General features: G+C 48.9%; 1 protein-coding gene across 1 annotated transcript in view; it reads right to left on the bottom strand.

Moving 5' to 3' along the window:
- The window catches only part of SEC14L5 (SEC14-like 5 (S. cerevisiae)), a 75,285-nt gene that overhangs the window by 17,145 nt on the left and 41,579 nt on the right, over positions 1 to 16,561 (bottom strand). The window contains exons 3-10 of the mRNA XM_011961425.1: positions 13,609 to 13,758; positions 13,022 to 13,153; positions 10,399 to 10,527; positions 9,286 to 9,478; positions 4,439 to 4,551; positions 3,835 to 4,024; positions 416 to 504; positions 237 to 307 (exon numbers count right to left, since the gene is read on the bottom strand). Of these exons, the coding sequence (XP_011816815.1) occupies positions 237 to 307; positions 416 to 504; positions 3,835 to 4,024; positions 4,439 to 4,551; positions 9,286 to 9,478; positions 10,399 to 10,527; positions 13,022 to 13,153; positions 13,609 to 13,758 (1,067 nt within the window). The remainder of the gene's footprint in view (positions 1 to 236; positions 308 to 415; positions 505 to 3,834; positions 4,025 to 4,438; positions 4,552 to 9,285; positions 9,479 to 10,398; positions 10,528 to 13,021; positions 13,154 to 13,608; positions 13,759 to 16,561) is intronic.

Raw genomic sequence — 16,561 nt, 5'->3', positions numbered from 1 at the left:
TCCTGACCGGTTCACAAGCTTCTGTGGGGGCCACCGTGCTGAGTCTCAGTTTCCTCATGCATAAGAAATGGGGATGCTTACGGGCCCTGCCTCAAGACCCAGAAGACCACTGTAGAAACTGGGGGAGAACGAAGGCCCTGGCACGCTGCCTGGCATCGCACACACGCACGGTGGACCCCTCTTCATCCCCCGTCTTTGCTGTTTACGGGGCATGTGTCCCCAGCCCAGGTTCTTGCCTGATGGGACGGCCCAGCTGCCTTGTGCTCCCCTCACACCGCTTCTGTCCTTCCTCATTGACGGAGAGAACCTGGAAGGGAGACAGTGCTCCTGAACACCCATCTCGCTGCTCCACCCCGTGCAGCCCTTCCCAGGCCCGGCCCTGCCACAGGGTCCAGGAACGAGACCCCTGACTCACGTGCCGCAGCAGCACCTCCTCCCCCACAGCCTTCATCAAGCCTTTGGTGTCCATCTGGCCCAGGCGGAGGATGTAGAGGGGACGGCCGTCTTTGTGGATGGGGCCGAGCAAAAAGAAGAGCCCATTATTTAGAGGACTGCTTACGAGGGGGCAGGTCACAGCTGCAGGGGAGGGCTTCACCTCCTCAGGCTGCAACCCGCCAAGGCCCGATCCAGCCTTCACTTACTAGCACCCTGCCTGCTTCCAAGAGGGGCTGACGGCACTTATTTTGAAAGGCAGAAAAACAGAAGTGTTACAAGGATGACAAGGGCCAGTGCAGTGACTCACACCTATAACCCCAGCATTTTGGGGGGCTGAGGCACGAGGATTGCTTGAACTCAGGAGTTTGAGACCAGCCTGGGCAACATAGTGAGATCCCTTCTCTACAAAACATTTTCATTTATTTATTTGTTTATTTATTTAAGACAGAGTCTTGCTCTGTCGCCCAGACTGGAGTGCAGTGGTACGATCTCGGCTCACTGCAACCTCCGCCTGCAAAGAAAAGCCCAAAAATGCAAGGTTCAAGTGATTCTCCTACCTCAGCCTTCTGAGTAGTTGGGATTACATGCGCCCACCACCACACCTGGCTAATTTTTGTATTTTTAGTAGAGATGAGGTTTCACCATCTTGGCCAGGCTGGTCTCAAACTCCTGACATCAGGTGATACACCCACTTCAGCCTCCCAAAGTGTTGGGATCACAGGCATGAGCCACCACACCCGACCCCATAATACTTTTTGTCAACCAATCAATACATAACCTTGTTTTATGTGGGGTTTTTTGTTTGTTGGTTAGTTGATTTGTTGGTTTTTGAGACAGTCGCACTGTATCACCCAGGCTGGAGTTCAGTGGAGCAATCTCAGCTCCCTGCAACCTCTACCTCCCAGGTTCAAGCAATTCTCACACCTTGGCATCCCGAGTAGGTGGGACTACAGGCATGCACCACCACGTTTGGCTAATTCTTTGTATTTTTAGTAGAGACATGGTTTTGCCATGTTGGCCAGGCTGGTCTCGACCCCCTGGCTTCAAGTGATCTGCCACCTCGGCCTTCCAAAGTGCTGGGATTACAGACGTGAGCCCACCGTGCCTGGCCTCTTTGTTCTTTGAGACAGGGTCTCACTCTGTCACCCAGGCTGGAGTGCAGTGGCATGATCTCGACTCACTGCAGCCTCAACCTCCCTGACTTAAACAATCCTCCCGCCTCAGCTTCCCGAGTACCTGGGACCACAGGCATGCAGCACTGTGCCCAGATAATTTTTTTGTATTTTTTGTGGAGATGTGGGTTTGTGGGGGCAGGGTGGGGGAGCATCTCACTATGTTGCCCAGGCTGGTCTCGAACTCCTGGGCTTAAGAGATCCTCCAGCTTTGGCCTCCCAAAGAGCTGTGATTACAGGTGTGAACCACTGCGCCCAGCTTCTGTTTCTATTTAAGGACACTTGAATGTATGTTGCTGATCTATCAGCGTTGAACTCACGGCCAGCAGCCCTGTAGCTGGTGCCTATCTGAAGCTAGTGGAGCACTCTGGGTGTTTTCTGCATGGAGCACGTGGCCACTTGCTCATCCTTAGGTAAAGCTAGGTGCACTTCTGCACTATGCAAGGGGGCATTTTAAACAGCAAAGTCACCGAAGAAAGGCCCAAAAATATAAGAATGTGGCATTAAATAGGCCACAAGAAGGACACTGTTCAGGGTATGAGAACTGAAACAAGAAGGCAGGAGCCGCGTCGTTCAGCTTCAGCAGACAGCGTGTGTGATGAGCGACTCCAACACTTTGCCACGCTGAATATGTCTGAGCATGACTGAAAAAGTTCTGTGAATACTGATTTGGGGGTTACAAGTAAATTTCAGCAATAAGGGGAGTTCATAAATATGGATTCCATAAATAAGGAAGATTGATCGTGCATTAACAGAAACCATGCCGGCCGGTTCTTTAGGAGAGTCAAGCGTTTACCCTACTTGATATAGAGGAATGTTTAGATGAAGGACATTGGAAAGTGTGGTAGGCACAGGTTTCAGTGGCAATTTAACTTAAAAATCCAGAAACTATATTTGTAATGGGTTGAATCATGTCCCCAAAACTCATATCCATGGGGACATTAAAATGTGACCCATGCCTGGGTGCAGTGGCTCACTCCTGTAATCCCAGCACTTTAGGAGGCCAAGGCAGGCGGATCACTTGAGGTCAGGAGCTCCAAGACCAGCCTGGCCAACATGGTGAAACTCATCTCTACTAACAGTACAAAAATCAGCCAAGCATGGTGGTGCACGCCTGTAGTCCCACCTACTCAGGAGGCTGAGGCAGGAGAATTGCTTGAACCCCGGGGGGCGGAGTTGCAGTGAGCTGAGATCACGCCATTGCACTCCAGCCTGGGTGACAGAGACAGACTCTGTCTCAAAAAAAGAAAAAAAAAAAAAGGGACTCTGCTTGGAAATAGAGTCTGTGCAGGTGTAATCAGTTAAGGATCTCAAGATAAAATCACACAGATTTGGGGTTAGCCCTAAATCCAATGTCCTCGGGTCCTGATGAGAAGAGGTATGGACACAGAGACACAGAGGGGAAGGCGATGTGAAGAGAGAGGCAGAGACTGGGGTGAAGCGGCCACCAGCCGAGGAACACCTGGGGCCACCAGAAGCTGGAAAAAGCAGGGAAGGATTCTCCCCTAGAAATTTCAGAGGGAGCACAGCCCTGCTGATACCTTGATTCCAGACTTCTGGCCTTGAGAACTGTAAAAGAACATATTTCTACTGTTTTAAGCCACCAAGTTTGTGTTAATTTGCTACAGCTGCCCCTGGAAACACAAAATTTATGCACCTGTTACATATACAATCGCAATTCTTGTGAGTAATGGTGGGCTCACTCAGCCCAGGGGAGAAATGTCTCTTCCTCAAGCCCCAGAGCTTTCCAGCTCTGATTCTTCCTAGCTAGGTTATCACTTCAAAGCATTTCTAGATGCCTGGAAGAGTCAAAAGGAAAAATAATAAGACGTTAGCATGACGCATGGCATTTAAAGTGCGTTTGGGCCAGGTGCGGGGGCTCATGCCCGTAATCCCAACACTTTGGGAGGCTGAGGCAGGCAGATCACTTGAGATCAGAAGTTTAGGACCAGCCTGGCCAACATGGTGAAACCCGCCTCTACTAAAAATACAAAAAAATTAGTCAGGTGTGGTGGCAGGTGCCTGTAATCCCAGCTGCTGGGGAGGCCGAGGCAGGAGAATCGCTTGAACCCGAGAAGCGGAGGTTGCAGTGAGCCGAGATGGCACCACTGCACTCCAGCCTGGGTGACAGAGTGAGACTCCATCTCAAAATAATAAATAAATAAAGTAAGTGCATGTGGCAGTGCCCAAAGTATGCCCTATACATGATGTGGGTGGAGGCACGCACCTATGTCCTGGTAATGCCAGCCCCCTGCATAGAACTCCTCCAGCAGGGCAGGGGGTTGCCAGGTCTGAAGGAGGAGGTCCACCTGGTGCTGCTTCCGCCAACTCAAGGACTGGCACAGCATTTCCCGGGCCTTGTCCAGGTGGAAGTCACGCGCCCGCAGGAACCGAAGGATATGCTCGTCTTTGGGAATCTGAGAGACAAAGAAGTAAAAAGCCCACAGAACGGTATCCCCTGACCTGGCAGATAAAATTGCAGAACCAGCCGCGGCAACATGGTGAGACCCCACCTCTACAAAAAGTACAGAAATTAGCCGGGCAAGGTGGTGCACGCCTGTAATCCCAGCTACTCAGGAGGCTAAGGCAGGAGAATCGCTTGAACCCAGGAGGCGAAGGCTGCAGTGAGGATCAAGCACTGCACTCCAGCCTGGGTGAGAGTGAGACTTTGTCTCAAATAAATACATAAATAAATAAGCAAGAGATAATGTGTCAGCATTATCATCTCGCCTTCTCATCACACTTCATTTCGCCTTTCCTTCCTGCACATGGAGGCTGAGTACCAGTCCTTGCCCGTTCATCCGCTGCTCCAGGGTACCCCCTGCACCCACCTTGCCTTTGTGGGTCTCCTGTAACCAGTGCCGAAGCTGGATCAGGCAGCTCTCCTGCATGGGCGTGAGGTGGCCCAGGCACCTCTCAATGTAGTCCGCGTCCAACTTGTCCCCTTGGAGAAGAAGGGGGAGCTTCAGGACGAGAGGGAGACGCCGCGTCTCTTTACCAAGTGGTCTGTCTGCCATTCCTTACTGGCTCCCTCACTGACCCTAAAATGTGGTTCCAAGCCAGGCTGAGCCCCCACCCCAGACAGCAGCTGCAGGCACTCTGAATGCATTCATTTCTCCAGCCCACGTCCAAGGGCGTTCTGAAAACGCATCATCGGGCAAACCTCGATCTCACTATGAGACGGGATTTCTCCTCTTTGACCCTGGGAATTGAAGACAATTCCCACCCTCTGGGGATGTTCTAAGGATTCTTCACAATATGGGCTCACACTCGCTGCGTGCTCAGAAGCCACCTGGTCTCAGTGAGCTCTCCCCACACCCCTGTGAGGCAGGCGTCGCTATTATCCCCACTTTAGAGAAGATAAAACTGCCTGGCGTGGTGGCTCACGTCTGCAATCCCAACACTTAGGGAGTCCAAGGCAGGGGGATCACTTGAGGTCAGGATTTTGGGACCAGCCAGGCCAACATGGTGAAACCCGGTCTCTATTAAAATACAAAAATTAGCCAGGTGTGGTGGCGCAGCTACTCAGGAGGCTGAGTCAGGAGAATCGCTTGAAGATGGGAGATGGAGGTTGCAGTGAGCCAAGATTGCACCACTGCACCCCAGCCTGGGCAACAGAGTGAGACTCCATCTTTAAAAAGAAAAATAAAAAAAGGGAGAGAGAGAGAGAGAACATAAAACTGAGGCCTACATGGCACATGCGTACATACGTAACAAACCTGCACGTTGCGCACATGTGCCCTAGAACTTAAAGTATAATAAAAAAAGAAAATGTAACATAAAACACTTAAAAAATAAAAATGGCAATATACCTAAAAAAACAAACAAACTGAGGCCTAGAGAGGTGGAGGAACTCGAATGAGTAAATGCATGCTGTGTGCCCAGCATAAAGGAGGTGGTCGGTCGATAAACACCAGTTCTAGTTGCTTTCCGCCTGCCCAGGTCCCATTGTGGGGCTTTGACAGACAGCAGCTTTTGACAGAGCCTGGACCTTGCAACACAGCCATGCTGTCTCTTTAGCAGCCTGGGAACCACAGGGAACATTCCCATTTGTCCCCCACAATTGGGCGGTTGCAGTCGGAACGTTGCCAGTGTGCAGAGGCCAGGCCCCAAGCCTGAGTCCTGTTGCCCGACTCTTAGCCATGAGGGTGGCAGATGCTGGCATGCAGTGGCCTCTCGGCATCTCAGCAGTGGGCGGAGACGTCACACAAAGCAGCAGCCTCCATGGGCAGACCCAGTTCTTTGTGGACAGACAGCTGAACAAGAAAACAGTCTGAATAAATGGCCAGTAGCACCCCTAAAACAGAAAACCCACAGTGGGGGTCACGCCAACTACTGTGCCAGGAGGCACCTGGGTAAACAGAGGCAGGAGAATGTTGGCAGAGAGGTGAATTGTTCAGACCTTGTGTGGTCAGAGGTAGAGATGCTGGAAGCAGGGACAGAGTGGGGATGGGATGAGGGAGAAACACGAGGGAGCCCGGAGCTCCCAGCATCCTTCCGGCCCCGGGCAGATGTGAAGGTTTTTTCTACTTCTGAGCACAAAGAGTCAGTGATTCAGGAGAGGGCAGAAGGGGCAGAGGATGTCCTCTGCCAGCCACCCTGAGTGCCTGCACTGCTGGCAGACAGCACAGATGGAGAAGGAAGGATGGACCTGTGCAAAACGGGGAAGGTACAGGGGACAAGGCCACAGACAGCGTGCACAGGACGGAGCAGAAGGCACTGTTGTTTAAAAAATAAAAAAAAAATGTGCATGTACAACAGCAGCCAGCCAGCACACACAGCTAATACAGGATAAATACTTGTTGCATGTAATTCCAGCACTTTGGGAGACCAAGGCAGAAGGATCACTTGAGGTCAGGAGTTTGAGACCAGCAGGGCCAACATGGTGAAACCCCATCTCTACTAAAAGTACAAAAATTAGCCGGGCATGATGGCGCACGCCTGTAGTCTCTCAGCTCCTCGGGAGGCTGAGGCAGGAGAATCATTTGAACCCGGGAGGCGGAGGTTGCAGTGAGCCAAGATTGTGCCACTGCACTCCAGCCTGGGTGACAGAAAAAAAAAAAAAAGAATAAATACTTGTTGCATGAATGAACTCTGTTCTTCCTAAACAGAGCCCCAGATGTATTATTAGTTCCATGGCACTGCCACCCAAGTATGTCAGTCAGAGAAGTCCCTGCACGGCAGTGGCCCTAAAGGAAAAACGTTATCAACATGAGTACACATCTTACACATGGCTAAAACTGGATTCGTGGTGTACGTACAGTTTGCATCCTAGGATTTTTCCTTTTAACATTATATTGTGAACATTTTCCATGTCCATAAAAGCCTGAACTGTGACAAAAGGCTAGTTGCTTTCATATACAAAGAGCTCTTACAAACCAATAAGAAAGCAATGGGCAAATAAGAAAATGGACAAAGGACAAGAACAAGTATTCATTATTTAAAAAAAAAAAAAAAGGAAAATGGTCGCTAAACATGAAAAATCATGCCTGATCTTGCTCACAATGAAAAAACTGGTCACTAATCAACCAGTGACCACTTTTATTGCCTTTCAGAAGTTTGAAATGTTTACAAAGAGTTTTGTGGGGAGCTGGGGTGACGTCAGGAATAGATGCAATTACACACTTTCGCTGGGAACAATGATTAGTACAACCTCATTGGAAGCCTAATGGTTAAATCTACCAAAATTTTACTTGCATGTAAACTTTGAACCAGCAATTCCACTTTTAAAGTGTTAGCCTTTGTATATACTTACATACTTCTCATAAATTCTTAAGTACTCACATGTACCATGCTATTTGTATTTTTAAAAACTGAAACAACTTAAATAGGGTTGTTTCCTTCAATAGGGAACTAGCTAAATAGACTAATTCAAAATAATCAAGGCCAGGTGCAGTGGCTCACGTATAATTCCAGCACTGTGGGAGGCCAAGGCAGGTGGATCACATGAGGTCAGCAGTTCAAGACCAGCCTGGTCAACATGGTGAAACCCCCATCTCTACTAAAGATATAAAAATTAGCCAGGTGTAGTGGCGCATGCCTGTAATCCCACCTATTCAGGAGGCTGAGGCAGGAGAATTGCTTGAACCCAGGAGGCGGAGGTTGCATTGAGCAGAGATCCTGCCATTGCACTCCAGCCTGGGTGACAGAGTGAGACTCTGCTTCAAAAATAATTAATTAAAAGGCCGGGCGCGGTGGCTCAAGCCTGTAATCCCAGCACTTTGGGAGGCCGAGATGGGCGGATCACGAGGTCAGGAGATCGAGACCATCCTGGTGAACACGGTGAAACCCCATCTCTACTAAAAATACAAAAAAACTAGCCGGGCGAGGTGGCGGCGCCTGTAGTCCCAGCTACTCCGGAGGCTGAGGCAGGAGAATGGCTTGAACCCGGGAGGCGGAGGTTGCAGTGAGCTGAGATCCGGCCACTGCACTCCAGCCTGGGCCATAGAGCGAGACTCCGTCTCAAAAAAAAAAAAAAAAAAATTAATTAAAAACAAAAGTAAAAATAAATTATGTAGACATGTTGACCTGTGCCTATATAGTCCCAATTACTCAGGAAGCTGGGGCAGGAGGATCATTTGAGCCCAGGATTTCAAGGTTACAGAGAGACACGATTGCACCACTGCACACCAGCCTGGGCAACAGAGCAAGACCCTGTGTCTAAATAAATAATTAATATTTATTAATAAATAAGTTATGGTGCAACCACACCATACTATGAAGTATGAAAAGAAGACATAAGCACTGATACAGAAAGTTTTTCAGGCAACATTACTAAGTGGTAAAAAAGCAAAATATCAAATGGAATGTATATGTTCTCATGTATTCAACATAAGACACACATGTATGTATGCAAGTATACACATATGTGTGTGGGTATATACACATATTATGTCCATATATACACCTAAACAGTTCCAGGACATAGAAACACAAAACTATTGTTAGCCTCTAGGGAGAGGAAAAGAATCTTCTTACACCTTCCAAGCAGTTTGAATTTTCTTCTACCATGATCATGCATTACTCATATAGTTTAAAATAGCAATAGCAATCGTAATAATTAGTAAATTCATAATAATTGGTAAGTTAGTAAATAGTAAAACCAGAGAAAGAGGCAATGTCAAGGCACCAGAGGTTAATTCCTGATCTAGAAATAAATGAGTTTTTGCCAGGCGCGATGGCTTATGCCTGTAATCCCAGCACTTTGGGACGTCAAGGCGGGCGGATCACTTGAGCTCAGGAATTTGAGACCAGGTTGGCCAACATGGTGAAATCCCATCTCTACCAAAAATACAAAAAATTGGCTGAGCGTGGTGGCAGATGCCTGTAACCCCAGCTACTTGGGAGGCTGAGGCAGAAGAATCGTTTGAACCCAGGAGGCAGAGGTCGCAGTGAACCGAGATCGGACCACTGCACTCCAGCCTGGGCGACAGACAGGGATTCTGTTTCAAAAAACAAACAAACAAACAAAGAAAACACACGAATGGGTTCTGCTCTTGGACCAGGATGGAGAGACGGAGAAGCAGTCGGTGGAGGCATGAGGCTGTGTTGTTCCAAGATCCAGACCCATTCCCAGGGGGATGGGAAGCAATTCTCCCCAACATGCCCAGAGCCCCCATGGAGCAAAAGGACCTGCAGCAGCCTCCTGGGGCTGACTGGCCTGGGCTGCACCACCTACCGTCCATACTGACTGCCTCCAGAGTGGGGCCCAGCGCGCTACCAGGCCCGTGGGCCTCCAGGGAGCCGGGGTCCCTCGGTCCAGCTTGGTTGCGGGCATCCTCCTCACGGACCGGGGCAGGCGTCCAGCGGGGAATGTGCGAGGTACCCTGGGAGATGAGCTCATTCAGGTAATGCTCAATCACCTCCTTCCCCTGGAAGCCAGAGAGACCCAAGACGCATGAGCACGGGGCAGGATGGAGGCGGGTCACTGGGTCGCCGCAGGGAGTCACCCCCAACTGGCTCAGGTCCCAGCCCTGACACGTGGCTATTGAGCAGCTGGATGTGTCCGGTCGGGATGGAAAAATGCTGCGAGTATCCAACGCCCACCTGATTTCCAAGGCTTGGTACCAAACAAAGAATGCAAAATAGCTCAGTAATAAGTTTTTTGGGTTGGGGGTTGTTTTTGTTTATTTTTTTTGAGACAGTGTCTTGCTGTGTTGCCCAGGCTGGAGTGCAGTGGTGCCCTCTCAGCACACTGCAGCCTCAACCTCCCAGGGTCAAGAGATCCTCCTGCTTCAGCCTCCTGAGCAGCTGGGACTATAGGCACTCACCACCACATCCAGCTAATTTATTTTATTTTATTTTTTTAGAGATGGGGTCCACTATGTTTCCTAGACCGCTCTGAAATTCCTGGGCTCAATTGATCCTCCCACCTCGGAGTAATACGTTTTATATCGGTAACACATTGGATAAAATTTGTTATTAAAGTTAATTTCATCTGTTTTATCACAAGAACAGGTCTTTACTCAGGGATGGATTGAGGTCTTTAAAGCAAGCAATGATCATTTTATCTAAAAAAAAAAAAAAAGCACCACAGAGTTATCTGGTGTTCAGAAAATTCACCACATAATCCTGGACGTCTCGTGGTGCCAGAGCAAGGGTTAGGGTGTCCCTGTTACAGACCAGTGACTTTCCATCCATCATCTTGTGGTGATTTGGTCATTACTAGAGTACCCATTTAACAGATAAGGGGCCCAGGAAGGGTAAGGGTCTTGCCAGGTGTCACGCGGCTGGTGATGGCAGAGCAGGTGTGTGCACCTTCCTCCAGTAACTAACGCAACCCACCCCTTACCCTCTTGACGTTGGCGGTGTACTGCTTCATGGCGATCTTCTCCAAGGCATTTTCAAAGCCAAAGAAGGACCGGATGTCCAGTGAGGCAGACTGCTCGAAGCAAGTCCAGTCTTCATTCTCAGGGTGGACCTGAAAGCCAGGCAGGGGCCATGCCAGAGACTCAGTGTTGGGGGCACCCTGCCCTCCCCTAGGGCTCTCCTGCTGACCTGGGCCCAGGCAGAGCCTGCAGTGGACAGCACATCAAGCCTGGCAACCCTGCAGGGCGTAGCAGGACCAAGGGGCCCCCACCCAGAGAAGGATGCAAAGTTCAAACTGTCAGGGAACAAAAAGCCTTCTCATGAGAAGCCGGGAGAATGTGGGTCTCAAATCTGCAGCCCTGCCCTTTCAATATTATACACATACACAGAAAATGAGTTAGAAATACATATGTTTAGGTCGGGCGTGGTGGCTCACACCTGTAATCCCAGCACTTTGGGAGCCCAAGGTGGGTGAATCAGTTGAGGTCAGGAGTTTGAGACCAGCCTGGCCAAGATGGTGAAACTCCGTCTCTACTAAAAATCCAAAAATAAGGTGGACATGGTGGTGGGTGCCTGTAATCCCAGCTACTCGGGAGGCCGAAGCAGGAGAATTGTTTGAACCTGGGAGGTGGAGGTTGCAGTGAGCTGAGATCATGCCACTGAACTCCAACCTGGGTAATAGAGCAAGATTCCCTCTCCAAAACAAAAATAATAATAATAATAATAAAATAAATAAAATTGTTCAGTGTATCATTTATATAATCCATAAATATATAAATTATATATCAATATACCTAAAATTTAGATTTTAAAAATAATTACATATTTTGTTATCTATATAAAGATATATTACACATCCTTATATATCAATAAATATTTATAGATCTGTATGTTTGCAAAAAGAAAACTTCATTGGCAGAGCTCCTTTATGGACCCAGACCTAGTCCTCCTCAAATGTCTGTGGGCAGAAACATTACCAGGGAGTCTGTTAAAATATGCAGATTTCTGGGCCTGCCCCTAGACACTTCCAGGTTGGGGCCCAGGAATCTGCATTTCACAAGCAGCCCGGGTGCTGCTGACTCAGCTATTGATAGAACTCATTCTGAGAAACACCACAGACGCTAAGAGGGGTTTCAACAACTGTTGCTCGCCCCTCCCCAGTGGATCTAAACACCCTGGGCCCAAGCTCCTGGAGGGCCCAAGTGGAGCTGGAGGCATAGAAAGAAAAGGCAATGGGGCCGGGCACGGTGGCTCATGTCTGTAATCCCAGTGCTTTGGGAGGCCAAGGTGGGTGGATCACTTGAAGCCAGGAGTTTGAGAATAGCCTGGCCAACACGGAGAAACCCTATCTCTACTAAAAACATAAAAATTTGCCGGATGCGGTGGCGCATGCCTGTAATCTCACCTACATGGGAATCTGAGGCACAAGAATCCTTTTAACAAGGAGGCAGAGGTTGCAGTGAGCCAAGATTGTGCCAATGCACTCCAGCCTGGGCCACACAGCGAGACTCTTTCTCAAAAAAAAAAAAAAAGCAAGAAAGAAAGAAAAAGAAAAAACCACGTACAGTGGTCTATCATTGCTATCCTGGAGTTATCATTGTGGAAACGACCCAACAAGGCAGGATCTGCCAATGTCCCCATTTTACAGATACAGACGGTGTGGCCCATTGTCACTCAGCAAGAAAGTGGCAGAACTGGGTCCCATCAGTGAATGCCTGCAGGTGCCTCATTCCAGTCTCTAAAATCGTCAAGATCTAGCCCCCATGGCCTCACCTTGGCAGACCTCACTCATGCTGTTCCCACCCCCAAAATGCAGTTCCCAGCCCTCCATAGGCAGCTTCTCTCATCCTTTAGCACTCAGCTTCAGTGCCCCCACCACCTCCTCTGACTCCCACACGTCTCCCTGCTGGATCCAGCCTCAGCTGTGACAAATGCATACACCCTGATTCTGTTTTTTTCCACTGGAGTGGACCCTCCATGAGGGCAGTGGTCGGGCAGCCTGGTCCACTGCTGCATGCTCACCACTTGGCAGGGTGCCTGGCACACAGTAGGTGCTCGACCACTATCTATTAGAGAATAATCATTATTATTATTAATTGTATTCAAAGGTAACATTTACGGAGAACTTAATATGTGCCAGGCACTGGTCTAAAGGGTTTGTGTATTTTACAGCAATCTATGTAGCAGGCATGATTATTAAGCCCATTTCACACGTGAGGAAACGTAGGCATAGTTTCATGAAAGGAGGAAGGAACGGAGGGAGGGGATAGAGTTGTCAGATTTAGCAGATAACACGCAGGATGTCCAGTCACGTTTGAATTTCAGATAAACAACAAATAACATTTGAGTATAAGTATATCCCAAGCAATATTTGAGACATACTAAAAAAAATGTATGGGTTGTTCATCCCAGCTGCAAAGACAACCAAGCATCCTGCATCTTACCTGACAATGCGGCAGGAGGGATGGCTGGGCAGAGGCTCAAGGAATGTGAGGACACAGCTCTGGGCACAGGTGGGTGCAGGGGGCAGGTGGGTCCCCAGGGGCAAATGAGTGTTGGACGCAGGTGGGTTCTGGGTGTGGGCACTGAGGGCGGCCTGGGCTCACCGTGTAGCTGCAGTGCTCGTTCACCACCACGCGGTTGGCAAAGGTCTCATTGTGCGCTTCGATGAGGAGCGTCCTCTCCTTCCAGTTCAAGATGTTTGTCTGCACGAAGACCACGTGCTCAACACCTGCGATCTGCAAGGGAAGGGGCGGGGAGGCGGAGGTGGGTGGGGGGCATGAAGCACACAGGAACGGAGAGAGAGTCTGGGGGGCCGGCCCCAGTCACCCCCTGCCCTGAGGCCCAGGTCCCTTGCGCCACCGCCCACCCAGCTCGGACCCAGGACCCCAACCCCCGACTTCCACCCTGCCGCCCACCCATCTCCACCACCCAGCTCCGGCCCTGCGCCCGCGAACCCCGCCCAGTTCCCCCTACTCCCCAGCCCAGCCTTCCAGCCCTCGCCCCTCCTGGGCCCTGGTTCCCCGACCAGGGTTCCGCCACCCTCATCCTGGAACCTCCATCCGAACATCAACTCACACACCCTCACTCCACCTCCCGGCCCCGCCGCCCTGGTCCCCAGCTCCCGCGCCCAGCCTTCCTGTACCCCCACGACAGGTCCCCTCCTCCGCCCCACAGCCCCAGGACCTCCCACCTTCCGCAGCAGCCGCGGGGCATCCACGCGCAGCCGGCAGCTCCGCTCCACCACGTGCACAGCCCCGTCCGGGCTGCGGGACTCGCTCAGGACCTCGCTGCCCAGGAAGACTGGGATCTGCGGGCAGGTGGGGAAGCGCTTCTCGTAGGCCTGGGGGCAGAGCGGCAGTGAGCGCTGGGGGGCAGTGAGCGACAATGAGCGCTGCCCCTGGGGGGCAGAGGGACTCCCGACCCAGCGCGACCTCCTTATCTGCTGTGTCACTTATCAGACGTGAAAGGCAGCCCTGGCCGCTGGAAGGGGCAGGGATTTTGCAGTCGTTACCAACACTCATTCCACCAGCTAGCACCTGCTAGAGCCCGACACAGCAGAGCCTGGACAATGACTTGGCAAAGAAGTTTTTGCCTCTGCATTTGAGTTTTTGCCCTCAGAAGGAAGCACAGGGACTCCGGGGACATTTTAAAATAAGGTATTTCTCAGGAAAAGCATTTGAGAAAAATCCAGCACCCCTTCATGATTAAAAAAAAAAAATCAATAAACTAGGAATAGAAGGGCACTTCTTCCGCCTGGTAAAGCCATCTGCTAAAAGCCACAGTTAACATCCCTGGTGAAAGACTGAGTGCTTTCCCCCAAAATTAGGAACAAGCTAGGAATGTGCATTCTTCGTGTCTGTTCGACCTTGTGCTGGAGGTTCTACATAAGTAAAAGAAATAAAAGCCATCCAGTTGGAAAGGAAGAAGTAAAACCATCTGTATTTGCAGATGATATGATTATTTATGTAGAAAATCCTAAAGCATGCACACAGCACACACGAAAAGATTGGAACTAATCAATGAGTTCAGCAAGGTTTCAGGATATAAAACCAATGTAGAAAACTCAGTTGTATTTCTATGTACTAACAGAATAAAATGAAAAAATTCTATTTACAACCACATCAAAAAGAATAAAATACTTAGGCATATATGTAACAAAAAGAAATGTAAAATGTATACTCTGAACACTACAAAACATTGCTGGAAAAAAATTAAAGACCTAAATAAATGGAAAGGCATCCCATATTCATGAAACAGAAGACTTAATATTGTTAAGATGGCAATATTCCCCAACTGGTCTACAGATTCAACACAATATCCACATCCGTGCTGACTTCTTTACAGATATTGACAAGCTTATCCTAAAATTCATATGGAAATGCAACAGACCGAAGATAACCAAAAGCAATCTTGAAAAAGAGCAAAAGCCAGGCACAGTGGCTCAAGCCTGTAATCCCAGCACTTTGGGAGTCCGAGATGGGCAGATCACGAGGTCAGGAGATCGAGACCATCCTGGCTAACACGGTAAAACCCCCATCTCTATTTAAAAAATACAAAAAACTAGCCGGGCGTGGCAGTGGACACCTGTAGTCCCAGCTACTCAGGAGGCTGAGGCAGGAGAATGGCGTAAACCCAGGAGGCAGAGCTTGCAGTGAGCTGAGATCCGGCCACTGCACTCCAGCCTGGGCAACAGAGTGAGACTCCGTCTCAAAAAAAAAAAAAAAAAGAAAAGAAAAGAAAAAATAAAAGACACTATTTTAAAAAAAAAAAAGAAAGAAAAAGAGCAAAATTAGAGAAATCATATTTCCTGATTTACTTTAAAAGACATGGTAGCAGGCCAAGTGTGGTGGCTCACGTGTGTAATCCCAGCACTTTGGGAGGCCAAGGCAGGTGGATCACCTAAGGTCAGGAGTTCAAGACCAGCCTGGCCAACATAGTGAAACCCCATCTCTACTGAAAATACAAAAAGTAGCTGGGCGTGGTGGCAGGCGCCTGTAATCCCAGCTACTTGGGAAGCTGAGGCAGGAGAATTGCTTGAACCCAGGAAGCAGAGGTTTCAGTGAGCCGAGATCACACCATTGCACTCCAGTCTGGACGACAAGAGTGAAACTCTTTCTCAAAAAAAAAAGACATAACAGCACATGTTGGTGAGGATGTGGAGAAACTGAAACCCCCAAACCCCGTCATGTGAATGTGATATGGAAAAACCCCTTTGGAAAATGACTTGGCAGTTCTTCAAACAGTTAAACATAGAATTACTTATGATCCAGCAATTCCAATCCTAGGTATATACCCAAGATAAATGAAACATAAGTCCACACACAAAAATTACACACAAATATTTATAGCAACATCAAGCTATTCAACAATAAAAGAAAAAATAATACATTTTTATAGACTGTGCACATATCTATCTACACACAATGTAAATATAGAGCATTTCTATATAATTTTAAAAATATAGATAGTATGTATATAAATATATATATCATATCTATATAGAGATATCATGTCAGGCTACGGTAATCAAAACAGTGTGATACTGGCATAAGGGTAGACATACAGCTCAATGGAAAAGAATTTAGCATCCAGAAATAAGCCCTTACGTTTATCATCAACTGATTTTTTACAAAGGTGTCAAGACAACCTGATGAGGAAAGAATAATCTCTTCAGCAAATGGTGCCGGGACAATCGGATATACACACGCAACAGAGTGAAGCTGGAGCCGGGCGTGGTGGCTCACGCCTGTCATCCCAGAATCTTGCAGGCTCGAGGCGGGTGGATCACCGGAGGTCAAGAGTTAGAGACCAGCCTGGTCAATATGGTGAAACCCTGTCTCTACTAAAAATACAAAAAAATTAGCTGGGCGTAGTAGCATTCACCTGTAATCTCAGCTACTCGGTGGGCTGAGGCAAGAGAATTGCTTGAACCCGGGAGGTGGAGGTTGCAGTGAGCCAAGATTGTACCATTGCACTCCAGCCTGGGTGACAAGAGCAAAATTCCATCTCAAAAAAATATACAAATAAAATAATAATAATAGGCCGGTGGTGGTGGCTCAAGCCTGTAATCCCAGCACTTTGGGAGGCCGAGACGGGCGGATCACGAGGTCAGGAGATCGAGACCATCCTGGCTAACACGGTGA

Source organism: Colobus angolensis, unplaced genomic scaffold (assembly GCF_000951035.1).
Source record: "Colobus angolensis palliatus isolate OR3802 unplaced genomic scaffold, Cang.pa_1.0 Scaffold55, whole genome shotgun sequence".
Taxonomy (NCBI): Eukaryota; Metazoa; Chordata; class Mammalia; order Primates; family Cercopithecidae; genus Colobus; species Colobus angolensis.
The sequence above is the reverse complement of the archived record's forward strand: the minus strand, read 5'-3'. Positions and strand labels throughout refer to the sequence as shown.